The following is a 23,264-nucleotide window of genomic DNA, read 5'->3' as shown; positions in this document are numbered from 1 at the left end:
TATACTTAATAATTTGTAATTATAGACCTCGTAATTTAAAACTTTATTCTAGGTGGTAGTGGTGATGGGCGTCGGTGGTTATCGGTGGAGGGTGGTGGTGTTGCGGTGGTTGAATGAAAACAGAGGAGAGAGAGAGAATGCGAAAAACAGAGAGTTTAAGGTTGGTTTGGGTGGCGTTTTCCGGTGATAACTCAGGCGGTTTGAGTGAATGGTTTAAGTAATGAATTTTATGAAATTGAATTGATGAAATTGAATGGAAATAAAATGGGCTATTGGGTAATTTGGTTTGAGTAATGAATTTTATTTGAAAATGAGTTTGATTGTGTGCAAGAAACCCATTTTGAGTTAGAAATCCATGGGTGGAATTTTTTGTTTGTGAAGAAAACCGAGATGGAGGAGCAAAATTTCAATAGTTACTGTTTTATTGTTTTGTTATTTATTTTTATTTTTCTTCTATTTTATTTTCATTATTCTTTATTTCTTTTTCCTTTTGTTTTCTTTTCTCCTTTTCTTTTCCTTTTTATGCCATCAATTGTTATTATTTGTCAAGTTCCAATTCATGTAGCATATTGGAAACCTAAAGATATTATATTATTTCATGATGTATGACCAACAAAAATTTTGTCACACCTTATAATTAAAGGAAAAAAATTCAATCCCTAATTATCATTATTTAATTTAAGCAAGTTTAAAATTTTCAAGATATTACACCAATTTAGAGGGAAAAACTGAGAAGTTTTCACCTTTGCTAAGATCAAAACATGAGTCAAAATTGAAATGGAACGAGGAGTATCAAAAGGTCTTTGACCAAATCAAACAATATTTGGCAAGTCCTTTTGTAATGATCCCTCCAAGACAAAATGTAAAACAAATAAGGTTATATTTGTCTTCCTGTGAAGATTCGATTGGTAGTCTCCTTACTCAAGAAAATGAGAAGGTACATGAGTAGGCTATATTCTATCTAAATAGAATCCTGCATGATACAGAGACAAGGTATACCATGGCAGAAATTGGTGTTTGTGCTTATATGATGCATCAATCAAGCTCATACATTATTTCATGGCCTTCATAGTAAAATTATTATCTCCAACAGATCTCATAAAATATATGATATCCCAACCTTTTATAAAAGGAAGGTTAAGCAAATGGAGTCTACATTTACTGCAATTCGACCTAATATATGTGCCAGAAAGGCAGTAAAAGGCCAAGCTCTAGCTGATTTATTTGCAAACCATCCTTGTTGTGACTCAGGAATCATTGATGACGACATTCGACGGCATCTCCCTTCTTACTGACAGCACAGCTACGTGCTGGCAAAAAATGTTGAGCGCTGGCACGTCACTCGGCTCCTTGGCTCACTTCGGTTGCAAAGACTTTCTCCTTAAGTGCATGTCTTTTTTGATGGATCCAACACCAGAGAAACGACAGGAGCTGGAATATATATTCTATCTCCTGATGGGATCCCAAATAAATTAGCAGTAACCCTAAAGGGTCCATGCACCAACAATAGAGCTAAATATGAAGCTTTATTGATCAGATTGGAAGTGTTGCTAGATTTGGGAGCTAAGAGCAAAGATATATGCGGATTCTCAACTGGTCATTTATCAAATGACCAAAGAATTTAAATGTATATCATCAGTATCACATGAGTATGGAAAGAAAGCACGAGAATTTTCTAAACAATTCAAGGAAATTACTTTCATACACATTCCTAGAGAAGAAAACAAAATAACAGATCAGTTATCCCAAATAGCTTCCGTCAGAGAAGAAATACCTTCAAAAATGAAGATATCATTCTCCAAGAGAAGATCTAGACCCTTTCAATGAAAGTGATAAAGAAATATTAGAAAACATATTGGAAGTCTATAGAAATTCAATATTAAGGGAGGAAAAAGACTAGGGAGATGAAATTATTCATTATCTCCATTATCCAACTGGGACAAAAGTGCCAAATAAAGTCAAAATGGTGGCAACTAAGTTTTGCATTCAATTTGATGAACTACACATAAAGGATTACTTTTTGAAATGTGTGGATGCTGGAGAAACTCTAACTCTCATGGCAGAGATTCACTATGGGTTATGTGGTGCTCATCAAAACAGCCTAAAAAGGAGATGGGTATTGCACAAGCATGGCTTCTATTGGCCCACTATGAGAAAGGATTGTATAGATTATGCTAAAGGTTGTAAAGATGTCAGAAGTTTGGATCCATCAGTAGGGCACCACCCTCAGAACGCAAAATACATTCTTAAACCTTTCCTTTTCAGAGGATGGGCAGTAAATGTCATAGGAGAAATCATTCATGCGTCCTCCAAAAAAGCATTCATACATCCTAGTGGTGACTGACTACTTCACCAAATGGGTGGAGGCTCAGGTTTTCAACAAGATCAATACCCAGGTTATAATAAAATTCTTAGACGAGAAAATCCTTACAAGATTTGGAATTCCATAAACTATAACCTTTGATCAAGCCACGATGTTCAGGAACCCCTGACTTACTGGATTATCTTAAACAGTTTGGGAACCAAACCAAAAAGAGATCAGAAAGTCCGTTAGAAACGCATTTATCAAGCGTCACGCAGGGGAGTACACCAGACGTACGACTCTATGTGACGCAAAATGACACGTGTCAGGCGCAGATTAGTGTGCCTGACAAGTGTTGGACATGTGCGCCAGGCGCACCACTTGGCTTTTTGACATGTTTTCAAAGCTTTTTATAAAAACGCATTTTAGCGATTTTCTTTTATCTTTCAATTCAACTCCGAAAATCCAATTTTCATAAGAATATCTTTGAAAATATGTATTTATTAATATAAACAATTAATTATCATGAATAATTAATTATTGGGTTTTTTTTCATAGGATTGGGCTCAAAGCTTTATTTATGCGCTCAATATACAATTAATTATCAGGAATAATTAACTAGGCTTTAAAATAGGACTTTAACACTTTGAAAATAGTTTTGGGTTGGCTTTTTAGACTGCTCTCTCTTTGGGTCGGACCAATTAAGACCGCGGTATATTTCATCATTGGATCCGTAAATAGGGACCCACGATTATATGTATACAAAACGTGTTTATGATTGTTTGGATGTGTTTTTTTATTTGCATTTTGTAGAGAGTTTTCGTAGGTATTCGTAAAGTGTACAGTTGAAGTATTAAGTGCACAGAAAACCCGTATGGTAAACCTTATAAAACATCATATGAAAAATCGTCTTGATTCGGGAAATCAAGACCGATTTATATGAAAACAAAATATGTGCGGGTCATGTAGAGAGTGAGACAGGCACACGTCTCTGTGTGACGCACAATTGCATGTGTCAGGTGCGCATTGGTGCGTGTAAAGCATCATGACCAATTAGTTGGGCACACGTGGGACAAGCTTAAAAAAAGATTTTAAAAAAAAAAACACTGCGCGTTACGCAGAGGAGTGCGCCAGGCGCACGACTCTATGTGACGCATAATGACATGCACTTGTCAGTCGCAGATTAGTGTGCCCAACACAGTTGGACCTGTGTGCGAGGCGCACGTTGGTGCGCCAGGCTGATCGTCTAGCTTTTGACACATTTTGACAACTTTTTATAAAACGCGTTTTAACGGTTTTTATTTTATCTTCTAAGTCCGAAAATCCGATTTTAATTATGAAAATATATTTAAAAATATATTTGAATTTTTTTTATGAAAGTAAAATAATTAATTATCATGAATAATTAGTTATTGGGCTTTTTCAAAGAATTAGGCTCAAAGTTTTATTTTTGGGCTCAAAATGCAATTAATTATCATTAATAATTAATTGGGCTTTAAAGTAGGACTTTAACACTTGAAAAAATAGTTTTGGGGTGGATTTTCAAACTAGTTTGCCCTTGGGGCGGACCAATTATGACCGTAATATGTTTCATCATCGAATCCTTAAATGGGGAGGCACAATTATGTGTCTACAATAGCTAAGTCCTACTATTTTTCTTTGTTAACTAACTATTTGAGCACTTCAAAGCCAAGAATTTCGCCTCTATGTGCAACCCCTTAGCCTTATTTGATCTCCACATGGGGAAATTAAGCTTTATAGAACGAAATCATCTTTAGGTCGTGGGAGTTGAAATATTTTGTGACGAATTGGGTATTGTCAACTCGCACAAGCTGTGTACTAAGAATATTCAAGGGAAAAGGAATACGAATTCAGTAGCCAAAGAGAAAGATAAAAGCTTTGATTGAAAGCAAAATTAATCAAAAATATAAATATGGCATTTGAGAGGCCAAGACTATTCCACAAATGTGATTCTCATTATAATGTTCTGGATGCTTTTCTCTCTCTTCTCTTCTCTCTCTTCTCTACCCTTTTTAAGACCAGTATCAACATATATACTCCCCACCCCCTCATCAGACATCAGCTCTACCACTTCATCATTATCTGTAACAGCCCGCTCTTCCGAGCTACTAGTGAAACACACTCACCATCATAAACTAAAATTAACTCTTAATTAAAATAATTCGCAGCAGAAAAACAACCTTAATTACATCAATAGCTGAACTAAAATTCCCAAAATATTATATACAATGAAATATCTGTAACTATTCCTGAATAAACTATTTAAAATACAAACTCAATCCTTAATCCACAAGACATCAAATCTTTATCTTACTTCACTTCCAATTTCGAGCTCACAACACCAAACCTGCAAATTAAGCAATATAAAACAAACAAAATTCCAAAATGAGTGCAAACTCGCAGCCTTTACTTCAGCCCATTATAAACATGTTATTTATCAAATCATTTCTTTTCGTTACAATGTTGGCATAGCTCATTCTCTTAAACAAATCAGTGGCAAGTACAAGCTTTGAACAAACGTTGCCTCCAAGGTACGTTATGGAGCCCAGCAATACTACCCAAGGTTCGTTATGGAGCGTAGCCGACCATATCAGGTCTAAAGAAGTAACCGTCCTCCACCCATACCTTGCCCACTTTTAATTTTCAGTTCATAAGATAAGCCAGCAAAACAATTGCGTATTCATATTATTCAATAACGTTTACACAATCAACACATTCATAATTATGGCCATAGTATGAACTTATATATCAAAACCAGAACAGAGATCCACACACACATGGGCATGAGTAAATTATTTTACTGAACATAGAAGTTGCCTGAATCGTATTCTAAATTCCAACAATACAACCTCCTCCATTAATCTTCATCTCCAAATGAGATTCAATTTAATATTCATCCTCCAACAATCACCTCACAACAATAACGATAATCAATAGGATCCTCACTTTAATAAGAACTAATTTAAACTAAATCTCCCAAATAGAAACTAACTAAACCTGGACAAGGAAGCAAAACTATAACCGATTCCAATACATAAATTACCTACCTTTAACATTCTCTTTCTTCTCACTTCGTAACTATAACTCTAAATCGTTAAACTGAATCAACCAAACTTAGATAGCAATCATAATCACAAAATCATACAAGCATTCCTCCTTTTGAGAATAAGAACAGTAGTATTACTAACAGCAACACAACACCCTGCAACAATTCAATAATCCATTAACAATAAACCACCACAACTCCTCTCAGTTAAACTAATACTCCATAATCAATTCGTTACTCATATTCAAATCTTGAAATCAAACAAAATCCAATTCTAAGTAAACTCACTAAAATCTGATTTTCATTTTACAAATCAAAAACATGTTTGCATAGCAAAATCAGTTTTAGGCTTAACTTAATTATCAATTCATCAAAGGTATAATTGGGCTTTAATTACTAATTCCATAATTTTGAAATTTAGAGAAAAATAGGCAAGTGGTGTATACCTCTGCTCTACATGAGCAAGACTACAACAAAGCACGGAACGGGAGCTGAGCTCCGGCAAAGCCAGCGGGTCGTGGTGCGACGCGGGTTCGTCAAGGCGGCAAACTAGTGGTGTGACGCAAGGGCGGCAGCGAAAGGAACAACAACTACAGTACCCCAACTTCTGATTGTCCAACTTCAGACGTGCACCAGTCTAAAGTTTATTACTATCCAAGTTTCAGTTTACATGATAATTATTACTTATTATGACACACAAGCAATACAAATACATATAATCAAACATTCACAAATTTATTCTTTTTTATCTTAGAATTAAATAAGCAACCATACACCTTACAACCCAAGATAATTCCTTCTTTATTTCAAACCTTCTTATTTGTTGAACCAACTTACCTTTTAAAGGCATAATTTATCAACTTACTAAATAAGGCCCACAGTCCTCATAGAGTAGTGAAAATAATAATACAAGGGAACACATGATTCAATTATGATCCAACTGATAATTATATTAATTCCCCCATGTGAATCAATAATAAAGTTCCAAACCAACATGCTTGCATCAATATTCTTTTTTTTTTTGGCAAATGAAGAGATATATTACCAAAAAGAAAGGTGATTACAAACGCTAATCACACTAGCAAGCATGCTACAATTCTTCCTACTTCATACAAGTTTACATAATCATGCTTCCTCTATCCTCCTCAGAACTTCTAACAGCAATTCTAAATAACACATCTCTTATTACATTAGAGATTGGAAGAACAGTATTAGTGAATATTTGACTGTTACGTTGCCTCCATACTGCATAAAAGCATTTAGTAACAGCCATGACAAAAAGCTTATCATTTTTCTTCCTTGCTTTCCTTTTTGCTGTTTTTATAATGCTCTGAAAGTTACTGCTCTTTCTTGTAATCCTCAGACTATTACACACCCCCTGCCACACTTCATTAGCATAGTCACATAAGAAGAATAGGTGATGCACTGATTCATCAGCCCTCCTACATAAGCTACAGATGGTATTACAGTTAACTCCCCATAAGCTTAACCTATCTGTGGTAGCCAACCTGTTATGCAACCCAAGCCATAAGATAAATTTACTCTTTGGAGTTGCTTCATTATTACAAATTATTCTTCTCCAATGCACCCTTTCAAACTCTCCCATCAGGATCTTGTAAGTTTTCCTTATTGAAAACTTGTGGCCATTACACATAGCTTGCCAACCTCCTATATTCTGCAACCAATCCCTAGTGCCAATAATTTTCCTCAGCATCCAGGAGCACTGAGTATTAATTCTTACTGTATCATAAGAGGCCCTCTTGATATAGTAAGCATGGACCCATTTGACCCAAAGCTTGTCCCTTTTAAAAGCAATTGCCCACAGAAGCTTGAGCATAGCTGCTTTGTTCCATATTTCCATGTTGATTATATTCCACCCCCCCTGCACTCTTTGGCATTTGAAGAGTACTCCAAGCCACAGGAGCTTTTTTTGTCTCTCCAGTTGCCCCTGTCCACAGAAACCTCCTGCACACACTCTCAACAGCTCTAATTATTTTCTTAGACAAGGGGAATATGTGTGCCTAATAGTTCTACATGCTACTAAGTACAGACTTCACTAGTTGCAATCTCCCTGCATAGGAAAACAATTGAGCCATCCATGTTTGGGCTCTCTGGGTAATCTTCTCCACCAGGGGTTTGCTTTCAACATAGGTCAGCTTCTTAGAGGATAAAGGAACCCTTAAGTATTTGAAAGGTAGCTCCCCAATTGGCATGTGAACAATTGCAGCTAACTCTTGAGTGACCTCTACACTGACTCCACTCACATAAAGATTGCTTTTCTCAATACTTGCAGCTAACCCAGAAGCTTCAGAGAATTTAGAGAAAGCTTTAAACATCAAATCAATTGAGCTTACATCAGCCCTACAGAACATTAACAGATCATCTGCAAACATAAGATGTGTGATCTTAAGTTTCTCACATTTTGGATGATAATTAAAATTAGGATCCATTTGCAAATCATCCAAGCATCTGCTAAGGTATTCCATATTCAAAGCAAAAAGGAAAGGGGAGAGAGGATCCCCTTGTCTTAGTCCCTTCTTTGCATTGAAAGGTTTAGATGGAACCCCATTTATAAGAATAGCATAGGACACAGTTCTAACACATTCCATAATCCAACCAATAAACTGCCCAGGGAAGCCCAACTCATGCATCAACTTTTCTAAAAAATCCCACTCTACTGAGTCATAAGCTTTCCTGATGTCCACTTTCATTAAGCATCTAGGAGACATATGAGCTCTAGAGTAGCCCTTAATTAGCTCAGTAGCTAATAATATGTTATCTGCAATATGCCTATCAGGGATAAAACCTGATTGAGCCTCACAAACTACTTCACCAATCACAGCTTGAAGTCTATTTGTTAAGATTTTAGAAACAATCTTATAAAGGACTGAGCAACAAGCTATAGGCCTAAAATCTTTCACCTTACTAGCATTAGGCATCTTAGGGATAAGAGTAACTGTTGTACAGTTCATAGGAAGATGCATAAAAGAGTTTGAGAAGAATTCCTACACTGCATCACAAATATCTTGTTTGATAATGCTCCAGCTCTCCTTGAAAAACACTGCATTCATGCCATCTAATCCTGGAGCTTTATCATCACCAATACCTTGTAAAGCATGCTATATTTCCTCTATAGTAACTGCCTTAATCAAGGTATTCCCAGCCTGAGCTGAGAGCACCTTCCCCTTTCTCACAACATTTAGATCAATGCTAGGAAGAGTAGTAGCCTTGGTACCCAGAAGCACCTTATAAAACTTTAAGATTTCTCCTCTAATCTCCTGTGAATCTGTGATGGTGTTACCAGAGTCATCAATTAGAAGTTGAATTCTATTTTTGACATGTTCGGCTTTGGTAGCAGTGAAAAAAAATTTGGTACTAGCATCCCCCTGCTTTAGCCAGTTTATCCTAGACTTCTGCCTCAGGATTTTATCTTCTATTTTTGACCAATGTCTCAATTCAGCAAGACATTCTTTCTCTGTTATCTGAGCATCCCTATCCATGTCAAAATTATGATGACAGTGAATGTCATCAATTTTCTTCCTTAACATCTTCACCTTGTCATGAGCTTTGCCATAATGTTGTGTATGAAGCTTCTTCAACTCTTTCTTAACAGCCTTTATTTTACCCCACACCATCTGAAGCTTATAATTACCCCCAACTGATAACCAAGCCTCCTGTACTACTTTTTTAAAATCTTCATGCTCAGTCATGACATTTAGAAACTTGAAAGGTCTTCCTCCTTCTCTACTTTCTACATCCATGTCAAAAATCAAAGGAGAATGATCAGAAGCCCCAGGGGCAAGGTATTGCACAACAACCTCAGCATACTCTCCCATCCACACTTGATTAACAAATTTATATGCTGACTATCCTATCTTCCCCCAGGCTGCTATTTGACCAAGAATAATACAATCCAATACTTCTAGCTTCCAGTAGGCTTGTATTCAACAAGAATTCTTCAAAATCAATAGTCTCTGCCTCTGTAATTAGTGCCCCATTCTTCCTATCATCAGAGTGGCACACAGCATTGAAGTCCCCTATTACCATTATTGGTGATTGCACTGTTACATGGCCTTGCACCCCACTCCATAAACTCCTCCTGTCAATTATAGAGTGTAATCCATAAACCACCACAAGTTTAAATTTGTGCCTCCCACTATGCACATTACACACTATGAATTGCTCCTGCACATCAATGAGTTGTAATGTAACAATAGCATGTTGCCACCCAATCCAAATCCTCCCCCTAGGAGAGTGGCTGTAATAGCAAAACCATGACCAATCTTTGCCAAAACTTCTCTGAACCTTCCCCGCATTATGACACCTAACTCTTGTTTCTAGTAATGCACACACAACTTTATGAGAAGATAAAAAGGTTTTAACCTCTTTAATATTAAAGGGATCATTAATCCCTCTAACATTCCAAGCTGTGCAAATCATTATGATAGATAAGGTTTTGGTCCCTTAGCACCCCCAGCTCAAGCTGAGCTTCCACCTGGTAACTCATAATTCACTGCAACCCTATCCTGCTGAAAAGCCACCTGTTTACCTTTGTCTTTCGATTTTCTCGTGACTACTTTCCATATTCCTTCCTCCCCTGAATCCTGCCTCTGAGTATGTGCAACTGGCGTAACTACTGGAGTCATATTGTCAGGTGGAGGAGTTTTTGGTCTCTCCTTAGAGATCCCATCACTCACAACCTCCCTAATAGCACCCTCTAAAGCATTTTCCATGGGAGATCGATATCTCATTATCAGGAATCACAACAGGCTCCTCCTGAAGGACAGTGTTTCTTTTTTCAACCCACTTTTGTGTCACCTTCTTCACTGTAATAGGACCAGCCTTCCTTTCACAAGAATGTCCAACTTTTTGACATTTCTGGCAAAATTGAGGCAACCAGTCATACACAACCTTTTGCTTAAATGTAACCCCTTCTGAATCCGCAATATTAATTTCATGAGGCACATCTACTGTTACATCCATTTCTACTAAAATTCTCGCAAAAGAAATCCTCAGTTGCTTAGTGGTCGGTCCTAAATGTACCTTAAAATACCGCAAGTATACGGGTCAATTAAAATAAATATAGGGTAAGCAAGATATCGTTTTCCACAAGGAGGTCTATAGTTAACTAGCAAATTAAGAAAATCTAATATTATTTAGACGATTCGGGTAACGTGAGTAGTGAAAATAACTAAGCTAAAATAATACACTAATGGGTAAAAATTAAATATGAGAAACAGTTCCAGGACTTAGATTTCGCCAATTAACTTCTACAATGAAATTAAACTAATTGCTGGGTTAAAGACTATTGTATTGCAATGATCGAATTTCCTAATTTATATTATCTCCTCTTCCAAGGTAGAAAACGTATATTTATAATAACTTTACGCCTACTTCCGTGGTCGTAAACATTACCATAAACTCATTACGAACAAGAAATTCATGTAAACGATCACCCCAAGTGTATAACTATTCCTAAAATTATACTACTTGACGTTTGATAATTCCACGAACTAATATTGAAAGTTCACTCCCGTACTAATCCAATACTTAAACATATAATCAACTGGCCAAATCAATTATACGAAATCAAACCAAAATTATCAAATTGCAATTGAAATAGATAAACCCAAACAATAATTCAATTCATTGACAGAAAATTAAAAGACTACATCTAGTCCTAGAACATGGAAATTTAACTAGACATAAAAACTAAATCAAACAAACCAATTGAAACTAAAAATCTGAAATTAAACATAATAATTAAACATAAACTAAGAGAAGAGATAAAGAAACTCCAGATTCAGATTGAAGAATCAGATAAAACACCCTTGCTCCCGCGCTGGCATCTCGCGTCTGACCTCGTCTCTCTACGTTGCTGCTTCTGGTTTTCTTCCTCCGTCGTCTGTTGTCTGCTGTTCTCCGTTCTTTTTCTTCTATCCTCCGTGTATATATGCAGCCCCCCTTTTAGTCTTAGGTTTGATTTTTTTTTTCTTTATTCCCCACGTGTGTTCTGTGGGTCTTCGGCCCAGCAATAGGATTTTCTTCCTTTGTGATTTCTTATTTTCTTTCATTGTTTTGCTGCGTGATCCTTTCTTTTGGGCCTACAACCCCTTTTTCCTTTCTTTCTTTTATTTCTTCTTGCAAATTCTTTTCACCTATAAACAATTCAATAAGGTAATAAACAATTGGGCTCCAAACTAAAGTATTTTGCATAGTAACACAAATCACTGTTATAAATATTTATAAACCAAATTGCTGTATAAGTAGTATTAAAATCAAGCAAGTAATTTCTTGAGCGTATTTCTCATATTTTAAATCAACATTGTAACTCAAGTAACTTAACTGTTATATTATTAAAATATGAGAAGAAAACATATTATAAGTCTCAAAACTTATACTAAAAAGTAATATAACAGGCAGAAATCATATATAAAATAGAGCCTTATCAACTCCCGGCCCACACTTAAGGTTTGCTAGTCCTCGAGCAAACTAGGACTATAATACTAGCTTCTATTCGTCATTATAAATTTTAACTTCTGACTGACTTTTCAGGCAAATCCTATTATAAGTAACCATAACTCAACTGAAAGTTTTCACAAAGAAAAAAAATATGATTTCAAAATAATTTTAGTTCAATATTATTTAGACGTCACAAGCAATGAGCCAAAGACCAACCAATTCTTCAAAAAGCATAGTACTTCATGTATTAGTGTTTCCGTTCATTCTTACCACAACCATATTCAAGAATTGAGTAATTAAGTAATTAACTTGGTGAACTCTCACTTTAGTTGTGCAAATAAAAATAAAATATTATGATCACTCATGTGTTTAGGGTATAATAATTATCACTCAAAACCTAAAGGGTCGACTCGAAATGAAATATATTATCTTTAAATTTGCATATCGTTCAATTCTCCACCACTAAGAAGACATAGAGCATACAAAAATCAAAAGGACTTTAGTAAGGTTGTAATGTAAGGCTCGGGTAAAGGGTAGGAAGTATTTAGTATTTGGTGCTCAAAATCTTTAAGACTAGTGGAGTACACAATCTCTAAGAAGGCTAATTGTAATGGTCACAATCAAAACTCCAACTACTCAAATGTTAGTCATATATATCTAATAATAAACTTTTCAGATCTCATTTTATTCTCAATATCAACCTTTTCTTTCTTTTTCTTCTTTTTTTCATATTTTGTCATTTCTTTTCTTCCTTCATATTTTTCATTTCATTTTGATATTTTCTTTTTGAGAAAAATATTCTTGGGAACTAATATAATCACCTACACATAGATAGAGTATGACGTACAACCCCATTTAAATCATGTCATTATTCCACTAGCTCAAAGATTAGGTAAAGTCATGTGTTTAGGAAATAAGCTTGTAATGTGGTTTAGACAAAAGAAATAGGCTTAAGGCTCAGGGGCTTTAGAAAGAGATATGATAATGTAGGTGGCTTAGGCTAAATGTGGTTCAACAAAAACAAATGCCTCAATCATTTTAATATATGCTCATGTTTCAATGTAGTCTCGAAGAAACCAATGCAAATTCAAGAGTTTATATTTCACCAGGAACTAACACACTCTCAAAAAATAGAGACTAATACAGATGTTTTAGTCTACTAAAAGGCTCAAAAGGTCTCACATTGGTTATAAATGTCCACCAAGTAAATCATAATCAAATCTTAAACAACCAGTCTTACCACTTGCCAAACACTTACACAATGATACTATGCAATTCTCCATATCAGTTCAAAAATACCCTTTAACTTGCAACAAAATGGAAAACGTAAGAAAGTTCATTTTCAAAAACTCATTTTTTTTTCATTTTAGTCGAGTTTTACCAATAGAATTGCCTTGAAGTCAATGTTGGACAACAATTGTAGTATGTGCATATTCATATGATAGTCTATGCAAATTTTGACAGAACCTCCTCTATAAAACAAACATATCCAAAACAACAAATCATAAAGTTGTTTCTTAAACTTGTACTTCAGCTACTCCCAGCGCTATGTATCACATCATAAAGCGATAATTCAAAAAATTTAGGCTCAAGCCTCTCCCCCACACTTATTATAGACATTGTCCGCAATGTTGGAAAATCAAACTAAATTCACAGGAAGGGGAAATTGAATCAGAATACTAAAAGATGGAAAGACACAACCTGGTGTATGATGCAGGAAGTTCCTGTGCAGCAGCAAACAGTAACAGCAGCAACAGAGTGGGAGCATCTGGTTCACGGTCTGAATAAAATACAGAATGGCTGTCGAAGATGTGGCCTGTGGTATGGCACCAGATGAGTGAGTGAAGCAGTGACCGTATTCCCGTTGAGTTCTTTGAAGTGGGGATGACTCTGATTTGGAAGAAAGAAGCTAGATTATATAGTGGTTGCACAGGGCACAAATACAATCGCATGACAACAACTTTGCTTCATGTCCAACTGTTATTATTAGCATATAAACCTACAACCTGCAAAATTTGAGTAACGGTAGATGGAGCATAAAATAAAAGCAAAATATGTAAATAAACAACTAAAAGTGCTTGGGTTGCCTCCCAAGAAGCGCTTGTTTAGAGTCTATAGCTTGACTTCCATCAAGTTCCGTTTAACCAGGATCAATCGAGGAGTTAGTCGCTCCTTTAGTGGTCGTCTTAGTTATCAAAGGATACTTACCTTTTGTTTTGAATTCACCCTTTTTCCTCCATGAAAAACATTCCTTGATTGGAGGAAAAACTTTTCTTACCTTTTCTTTCTTAAGCTTATGAGGAGTACTTGTTTTACTCAAACACACTTCAAGTAGAACATTAGTAGCATCAATTACATGTTTGTTCTTAGTCATGTCTTTAATTATATCAACTTGACAAACAAGATCACGTTGTGAATTCTTTTTAGAAGAATTGAATATATTGAAGTGAACTTTCTCTTCACCAATTTCAAACGTTAAAATACCATTCTTAACATTTATAATAGCTCCAGTAGTAGCCAAAAAAGGTCTACCTAAAATAATAGGTACCTCCACATCCTCATCCATATCAAGAATAATAAAATCAACAGGAATAATAAATTTATCAACTTTAATTAGCACATTTTCTAGTTTTCCTATTGGATATTTGATAGATCTATCAGCAAGTTGCAAAGAGACAGTGGTAGATTTTATATTATGTAGTCGTAACTTCTTGCAAATAGATAAAGGCATAAGAGAGACACTTGCACCTAAATCACACAAGGCTCTAGAAAACTTAATATCACCTATAATGCAAGGAATAGAAAAACTTCCTGGGTCTTTCAGTTTAGGGGGAAGCTTTTTCTGAATCACAGCACTACATTCCTCACTCAAAGCAATGGTTTCATATTTTTCCAACTTCTTCTTTTTAGACATAATTTCCTTAAGAAACTTAGAATTAGAAGGAATTTGCATTAAAGCATCAATAAAAGGAATGTTAATATGTAATTGCTTAAACATTTTCAAGAATTTCTCAAATTCAATATCTAATTTAGTTTGTTTAAGTCTTTGTGGAAAAGGAATAGGGGGAACATAAGGTCTCAATGGGGGAAGAGGTGTCAATTCAGGTTCTTTTTCAGCTTCATAATTCTCCTTCTCTTTTTCACTTTCATTGGCGACCTCATTTTCTTTAATCGTACTTTTTATGATACTTAACTCCTTACCATTTCTAAGAGTGACAGCGTTGCAGTGTTGTTTAGGATTAACTTCAGTGTTACTAGGCAAAGCTCCTTGACTTCTAGAATTGATGGCATTAGCTAACTGTCCAAGTTGAAGTTCTACATTTCTATTAGAAATAGCAATCTGATCAACTTTAGTTTCCAACTTTTCAATTCTTTCAGAAGTAGCATTAGCTAATTTTTCAATAGCTAGTTCCCAAGATGGTCTAATTTCTTGTTGGGGTTGTTTTTGATGGAAACCAGGTGGAATTTGTGAGTTAACATTAGCATTTTGTTGTCCTTATTCCTCCAAGAGAAATTAGGATGGTTTCTCCATCCAGGATTAAAAGTATTGGAGTATGGATCATTATTAGGTGGCCTATAAAATTAGAAACAAATTGAGCTGTTCCACATTAATGCATTCATTGGTCAAATGAGCACCTCCACACAAATTACATGGCATAGTAGTAGACACAGAATTGACATTACTCATTTTAGTAAACAAATTAACTAAGTTGTCAACTTTTGCATTTAACATGTTAATTCCTTCTACTTCATACATACCACGGCTTCTTTGGTTTACCCCTATTATTAGACCAATGATAATTAATAGAAGCCATTTCTAACCTATTAGCTACTTCAGTAGTTTTACCCATTATTGCACCTCCTGCAGCAGCATCTATAGTGATTCTAACAGATTCATTCAGACCATTATAAAAAGTTTGCACTAGTAACCAATCAGGAAACCATGATGAGGACATTTACGTTGTAAATCTTTAAACCTTTCCCATGCTTCATATAAAGACTCCCCATCATATTGAGCAAAACTAGTTATATTATTTCTAAACTTAGCAGTTTTTCCCAGAGGAAAATATTTACTAAGAAAAGCTTGAGATAATGTAGCCCATGTTGTAAATGAATTGGGTGGATTAGATTTTAACCACATTTTAGCTTTATCTCTAAGTGAAAATGGAAACAAACCAAGTCGAATAACATCGTCAGTCACTCCATTTAACTTAACAGTGTCGCATTTCTCAAGAAAAGTTATTATATGTTCATTAGGGTCTTCATTATCTAGGCCAATAAAGTGGTCTTGTTGAATTATTTGAATTAAAGCAGGGTGAAGCTCAAAATTATTAGCAGAAATAGTAGGCCTTACAATACTTGAAGGTGCGCCACTAGCATTCGGCATTGCGTAGTCACGTAGGGGCTTTTCATTGTTGTCATCCCCCATCGCTACTGGTTTACTGTCAGATTCTTCAGTAAAAATGTACTCCAAATCAAAATAGGGCAGCTTTTATATTTGCTCCAACCTCTTTTGTTTCCTTAGTGCACGAGCTGTTCTTTCATCTCTGGATCAAAGGAATCAAAGTACGATTAATCTGTGGCATACACTAAAAATAAAGTACTAATAATTCATAAACCAAGACTACTGGCAGAATGCAACAAGAGCTAAGAGCATAAAGTTGTTAAATATAAAAGTTAGAATGGATGAAACAATAGAGATTAATCCCCAAAATTAATGCTGAATAACTACTAAATGCAAAATATGAACAAAACTAGTAAAGACACGGAATGCAGCTCTCTAAAACAATTTATTAGAATCCAAAAACTATAATGACCAAGAAAAATGTATAAACTAATGGCTAACACTAAATTATGAAATCAACTAAAAATAAAAACAAAAACAATGGTACTCTACTTTAAGCAACACAAGAGTAGCTAAATAAACAAGTAGGCGTAAAAACAAACAAGTAGTACTAAGAAATACTTTGTCTAAATTAATATCAAAATCCCTTTATTATGATATTGAACTATTGCCTCCCCAGCAACGGCGCCAAAAACTTGGTCGGTCCTAAATGAACCTTAAAATACCGCAAGTATACGGGTCAATTAAAATAAATATAGGGTAAGCAAGATATCGTTTTCCACGAGGAGGTCTATAGTCAACTACCAAATTAAGAAAATCTAATATTACTTAGACGATCGGGTACGTGAGTAGTGAAAATAACTAAGCTAAAATAATACTACATGGGTAAAAATCAAATATGAGAAACAGTTCCAGGACTTAGATTTCGCTAATTAACTTCTACAATGAAATTAAACTAATTGCTGGGTTAAAGACTATTGTATTGCAATGATCGAATTTCCTAATTTATATTATCTCCTCTTCCAAGGTAGAAAACATATATTTATAATAACTTTACGCCTACTTCCGTGGTCGTAAACATTACCATAAACTCATTACGAACAAGAAATTCATGTAAACGATCACCCCAAGTGTATAACTATTCCTAAAATTATACTACTTGACGTTTGATAATTCCACGAACTAATATTGAAAGTTCACTCCCGCTACTAATCCAATACCTTAAACATATAATCAACTGGCCAAATCAATTATACGAAATCAAACCAAAATTATCAAATTGCAATTGAAATAGATAAACCCAAACAATAATTCAATTCATTGACAGAAAATTATTAAAAAACTACATCTAGTCCTAGAACATGGAAATTTAACTAGACATAAAAACTAAATCAAACAAACCAATTGAAACTAAAAATCTGAAATTAAACATAATAATTAAACATAAACTACGAGAAGAGATAAAGAAACTCCAGATTTAGATTGAAGAATCATATAAAACGCCCTTGCTCCCGCGCTGGCATCTCGCGTCTGACCTCGTCTCTCTACGTTGCTGCTTCTGGTTTTTCTTCCTCCGTCGTCTGTTGTCTGCTGTTCTCCGTTCTTTTCCTTCTATCCTCCGTGTATATATGCAGCCCCCCTTTTAGTCTTAGGTTTGTTTTTTTTTTCTTTATTCCCCACGTGTGTTCTGTAAGTCTTCGGCCCAGCAATAGGTTTTTCTTCCTTTGTGATTTCTTATTTTCTTTCATTGTTTTGCTGCGTGATCCTTTCTTTTGGGCCTACAACCCCTTTTTCCTTTCTTTCTTTTATTTCTTCTTGCAAATTCTTTTCACCTATAAACAATTCAATAAGGTAATAAACAATTGGGCTCCAAACTAAAGTATTTGCATAGTAACACAAATCACTGTTATAAATATTTATAAACCAAATTGGCATGTATAAGTAGTATTAAAATCAAGCAAGTAATTTCTTGAGCGTATTTCTCATATTTTAAATCAACTTTGTAGCTCAAGTAACTTAACTGTTATATTATTAAAATATGAGAAGAAAACATATTATAAGTCTCAAAACTTATACTAAAAAGAAATATAACAGGCAGAAATCATATATAAAATAGAGCCTTATCACTTAGTGGTACACTCATCAGCATAGATAGGAACACCTACAACACTTCCTATTCTACTCAAAGATTCTAGACTCCAGCAATTAAGAGGTAAATTTGGTAGTTTGATCCAAATAGGAATTACCCTTAACACTTCGTTATGAAAATTGAAATTTGCAGTCCATTGCTTCACTATCATGGCTTTCCCAAAAAACAAATGAGGGCTAGAGTACAATATTGCATCCCTATCCTCTCTTGCTTCCAGCTTTACAACATAATAACCTTCATCATGTTTAAAAACTTTAAACTCACTTTTGGGTGCCCATTGAGTTTTGCAGTAGTTAGTTATGGCCATCAGGCTAGGATTTTGACCAATAACATAAACAATCAACGCATTTTCCCATTTTTCACTCATACAACAACATCCTTCTTAGCAAGCTGAGCCACTGATTCACCATTAACAACCATCGGAGCAATAAAGCTAAGATTCATACCTTTATCAGATATCCTACTTTGAGTGAAGCTCTTCCAACTGTTACGGGCCTCCTCAACTAGCGCTTCTGCATTGTTCCGGCCATCGCTCACCGGAATCGTAACCTCAGGGACCACAGTCTCCGCCTCTACATTTCAGGTTACTGTTCCATTGCCTTCCGTGTACTCTGCCCCAACTACATGCTATTGAGAGCTTGAAGGAGTTTTCCCTTGACTTCCTGATCCCGTTGCCAACTCACTAGCACCGAAGTTCTTCTTTTTCCGGCCCATTTGACCACCAGGTGCACAATAGCAAGTTACCTTATCATGCGCCTAGAGAGGTTTTGTGGGTCAGTTTGGTCAGAAGAAGTTTAGGGGCCAGAATTGTTTAACGAAGGTTGTGAGTGACATGGGTCGATTTGTGAAGGTTGGCTTGCATCAATATTCCATACAAACATGATATTAATCTCATAATTAAATCTCATACTTAACATGTTCGCACACAGGCATAAAACATGTAAAATTCAATCACAATAGAAATCATATATGAACTCACAAAGTTCTTATACATGATACAAGGTTGTTAAAATCGGGATTCTACTTTGAATCGTAAGGTGGTCTTAGAATCGGATCGTAAAATCGAATCGTCGAATCGTAAGATTCTACGAAAATGTATGATCTGAATATTGCTCATTTTGTAAGTTTAAAATGACTAATAATTGAAAAAAGTAGTTGTTTAGCCAATAAATAGGCGATATTGACCATATATGTCTATTAATAGCTTTGGTATCTTAAATAAATTTGAGTTAGAAGTATGAGGTTTCCGTTGGTACACAAAAATGCATAGAATCGTGTAGAATCGTGAATCGAATCGTACGACCATATTTGAATCGAAAAATCGTAAGATTCTAAGATTTGAATCGGGATTTTAACAACTATGCATGATACTACATAACGTTTTCTTCCTAAAATCATGATACTACATCAAACAACACATAAGTATGTACGTACCTTGTGTAGACTAATTGGTAGGCCACCTTTAACACTTTAAAAATCGCCTATAGAGTAATCTCCGCCTAAAACAACCAATAGAATTGATAATCAAATACTCCAAATAAATTACAGCGACTTTAAAATACTTTAAATCCCCTTTAAAAATATTTAAAATTGTTTTATCATTAAAACCTCAAGTACTCATATTTCCTAGCATAGTACTACTACACTAGTCATGAAAATCCATAAAACTCGATCAATAACAACCTTTCGAAAGTTCCAGCAACTTATAAATTATTAAAACTCCCTTTGAACACACTTAAACATGTTCAAATTCATAAGTTAATTAAATCAATTTTATAGTTTATAACATGCTACTATGATTTTTCAATCTTAGCACCCTAAAAATCCATGCTTTGATAATTAAAAATCCAATTTAAATATAATAATCAAATCTGAATTTTGTATTCTTTCAATAAATAATTTATATAATCATATATTCACCATTAGAATAGTAAATTAAAGCTTCTAATCATAACTAGTACTAAAACAAAACATAAAAACATAATCTTTAATCAAAACTTGAGAAGGAAGAAAAAATCAAACCAACACAAGAAAGAGAACAAGAAGGAAAGGCACCGGCAGCACTTACGGCAGCTGCGGCAAGGTACGTACATAAATCCAACAACAACAACAACAACAACAACAACAACAACAACAACAACAACAACAACAACAACACATGAGAGAGAGGAACAGGGGCTACGAAGTGCAGCACATATCCCTGGCGAGTAAGAACTAACGGCGATGAAGGCCAGGTCCAGGCGACATCATGGCCGGCCTGCAAGATCAACACCGACGCGCAAGAGGAAAGAGAGAAGTAAGGGGTTTTGGATTTATGGTTTCATCGGGAGTGAGATAAAAACTTGGGGTGGTTTTGGTTTAGAAATGTCGACCAAAAAGAATTAGAGAGGTTTTTATTACCTCCTTAACCGACAATATTAAAGGAAGGAAGGGAACCAGACTTTGGTTTCCTATTTGGGTCGAATATACAAGTCAATCATGCTATCCTTACCTTCCAATCAATCGGCCAATCACACTATCCTTACCTTTAAACCAACCCCTTAGATTCCAGCTCAAAATAGACCTTTTTCTACTCTTTTTGTTAAAAAAAAGCAAAATATTGAACTAATTACACACAAAACCCCAAATATAAAATATTAATAATAATAACCTCATAAAATTAATTAAATAAATAAGTTACAAACACGACAATATAATTCATACTCCAACTCAAATAAAATAAGAGCATCCGAAACATAATTAACTTAATAATTATAATTAGCTTTTAAATAGACGCTCTTAAAAATAAGACTATTACATTATCTAACAACTTTTAGTTAGTCATCCTCCTCCTCTATTGCATTTGTTTTCTTACATCTTGCATAGGTGAGCACAATTGGAGGTTTCCCACTAATTTGGTTTGTTGCACTACCCCGGTCCCAAATATGTCCTCAAGGTGGAAGTGAGGAAAATATCATTGGATCAAATGCAACTCTTCCCATGTGGCCTCAAAGTCTGGAGTACCCTTCCGTTCAATCAACACCTTAGTGACTCCTTCTCTCCCTTGACCATTGTCCGCACATCTAAAAGTGTCTCTGGTTCAGCCACCCACTCCAAGTCTTGAGCGATGGTGGAAGGAATGTTACTCGACCCTGGATTGTCCCCCAATGACCTATTTAACTAAGAAACATGGAAAACCGAAAGCAACTTACTATGGGTTGGTAAGTCCAACTTATATCCCACTTGCCCCATCTTCTGCAGGACGGTAAACGACCCATAATAGCGAGCTGCTAGCTTATCAAAAGGGCGGCAAGCAAGAGACTGTTAACAGTATTGCTAAAGCTTGAGATAATAAACCTTTTTCCCCCCACTGTCAATTGTACTTATCGACGTTTTACATCAGCATTATATATTATAAATCATTCGCTACTGAGCCTATATGAGATTTATACGGAGTTCATCCAAGATAACTTCCCTTTCACATAATATTTCCTCCAAGCTATCTAGGGGAGTGTGGCCTTTGCCCAGGCGCGTGATGTGAGGAGGATCACGCCCATATAAAGCTTTGAAGGGAGTCATCTTGGTTGCCAAGTGTGGTGAAGTGTTATACCAAAATCCGGCCTAGTGCAACCATTTTCCCTAAGAGCGTGGATGATCTGAAATAAAACAACGCAAATACGATTCCACACATTTGTTTATCACTTCCCACTACCCATCCGATTAAGGGTGATAAGACGTGCTACGGTGTAGACTGGTTCCTTGCAACGAAAATAACTCCTTCCAAAACTGACTCATCAAAATTTTGTCTCAGTCCGATACAATCATAGAGGGAAACCCATGCAATTTCACTACTTCTTGAATAAAATTTTCAGTCACCGAGAGTGTCATGAAAGGGTGCTTGAGAGGCAAAAAGTGGGCATATTGGGATAAACGGTCAACCATCACCAATATCGTGTGTCCCTTTTGAATTGTGAAGACCCTCAATGGAATCCATCGATATTTCATCTCAAACCAAGGCTGGAAGTGGCAAGGGCAGCAATAAGCCTACAAAGTGTACGTTGGAAGTTTGTGTTGCTGACAGACCGAACACTTTGGAAACATATGCTATCACATCCTGCCTCACTCCTTACCAAAATTTGCTGTCATTCTGAGATATGTCTTCAAGTCCTCCAAGTTCCCCATATAGGCCAGTCATGGTATTCTTTTATAAAACTAGGGATAACTGATGAAGTGAGAGGAGTCACAAATCTCCCCTTGTATAGCAGGCATCCTTCTTCCCATGTGTACCCACCACGTTTTTGTACCCCCATTTTTTAAATCGGCTATAATTTGTTGTAAGACTGCATCATCCTTTCTTTTTTGCAAGGTGGTCCAATTGATTACCTAAGGATAGACCACCATGCCTAACGCCACACCTACATGGTCTTTGCGTGACAAGGCATTTGCGACGCGGTTAAAAGCCTCGGGTTTGTACTGAATAGTGGTGATCATGGGTCGGGTCGGGCATTGGCCAAAAAAAGTGGTCTGTTTCGGGCCAAAATTGTCGGCCGAGCCAAGGTGCTAGCCAAAAATCCATACCAAAGCCCGTTATTTCGTGACGGGTTTTTCGGGCCATTTTCGGGTCTGACCGAAATTTAGCCTATTTTTCCAAATCTAGGTTGCCCATAGCCTGAAATTTTCCTCAAAAAAATCGAGTTGGACCCGACCGCAAGCCAAAAAGTTGTGCCCAAAACCCGCCCATTTTCGGGTCGGGCTCACCTTGATCACCTCTCGTATTGAATTTCGAAATTGACCCCAATTCATTAACTCACTTCACCTGCTTATGATATTCGGCCCCAACCTCTCTTTGTTGCATAATGAATCTCAAGATTTGTTGATCAATGTGAATGATAAAGTATCACCCCAAGAGATAGTTTTCCATTTATGACAGCTAAGCACATCGCCAATAATTCCTTCTGGT

General features: G+C 35.8%; 1 protein-coding gene and 1 non-coding gene across 2 annotated transcripts; one reads left to right on the top strand and one right to left on the bottom strand.

Annotated features, from left to right (window-relative positions):
* Positions 1-13,510: 13,510 nt before the first annotated feature.
* LOC104897055 (uncharacterized) lies at positions 13,511-16,260 on the bottom strand. The gene is made up of 5 exons (XM_057395790.1): positions 15,809-16,260; positions 15,591-15,716; positions 15,310-15,405; positions 14,040-15,202; positions 13,511-13,647 (listed from the first exon to the last, which is right to left on the bottom strand). The coding sequence occupies exons 1-5, from the start codon at positions 16,258-16,260 to the stop codon at positions 13,511-13,513; spliced, it is 1,974 nt and encodes a 657-aa protein (XP_057251773.1).
* On the top strand, positions 15,770-15,876 carry LOC125499150 (small nucleolar RNA R71). Its single transcript, XR_007275868.2, has one exon. It is a non-coding gene; the product is annotated as a small nucleolar RNA R71 (small nucleolar RNA).
* Positions 16,261-23,264: the final 7,004 nt, after the last annotated feature.

The sequence above is a fragment of the Beta vulgaris genome, chromosome 6 (genome assembly GCF_026745355.1).
Source record: "Beta vulgaris subsp. vulgaris cultivar EL10 chromosome 6, EL10.2, whole genome shotgun sequence".
Taxonomy (NCBI): Eukaryota; Viridiplantae; Streptophyta; class Magnoliopsida; order Caryophyllales; family Amaranthaceae; genus Beta; species Beta vulgaris.
This window is presented reverse-complemented; position numbering and strand designations above follow the sequence as displayed.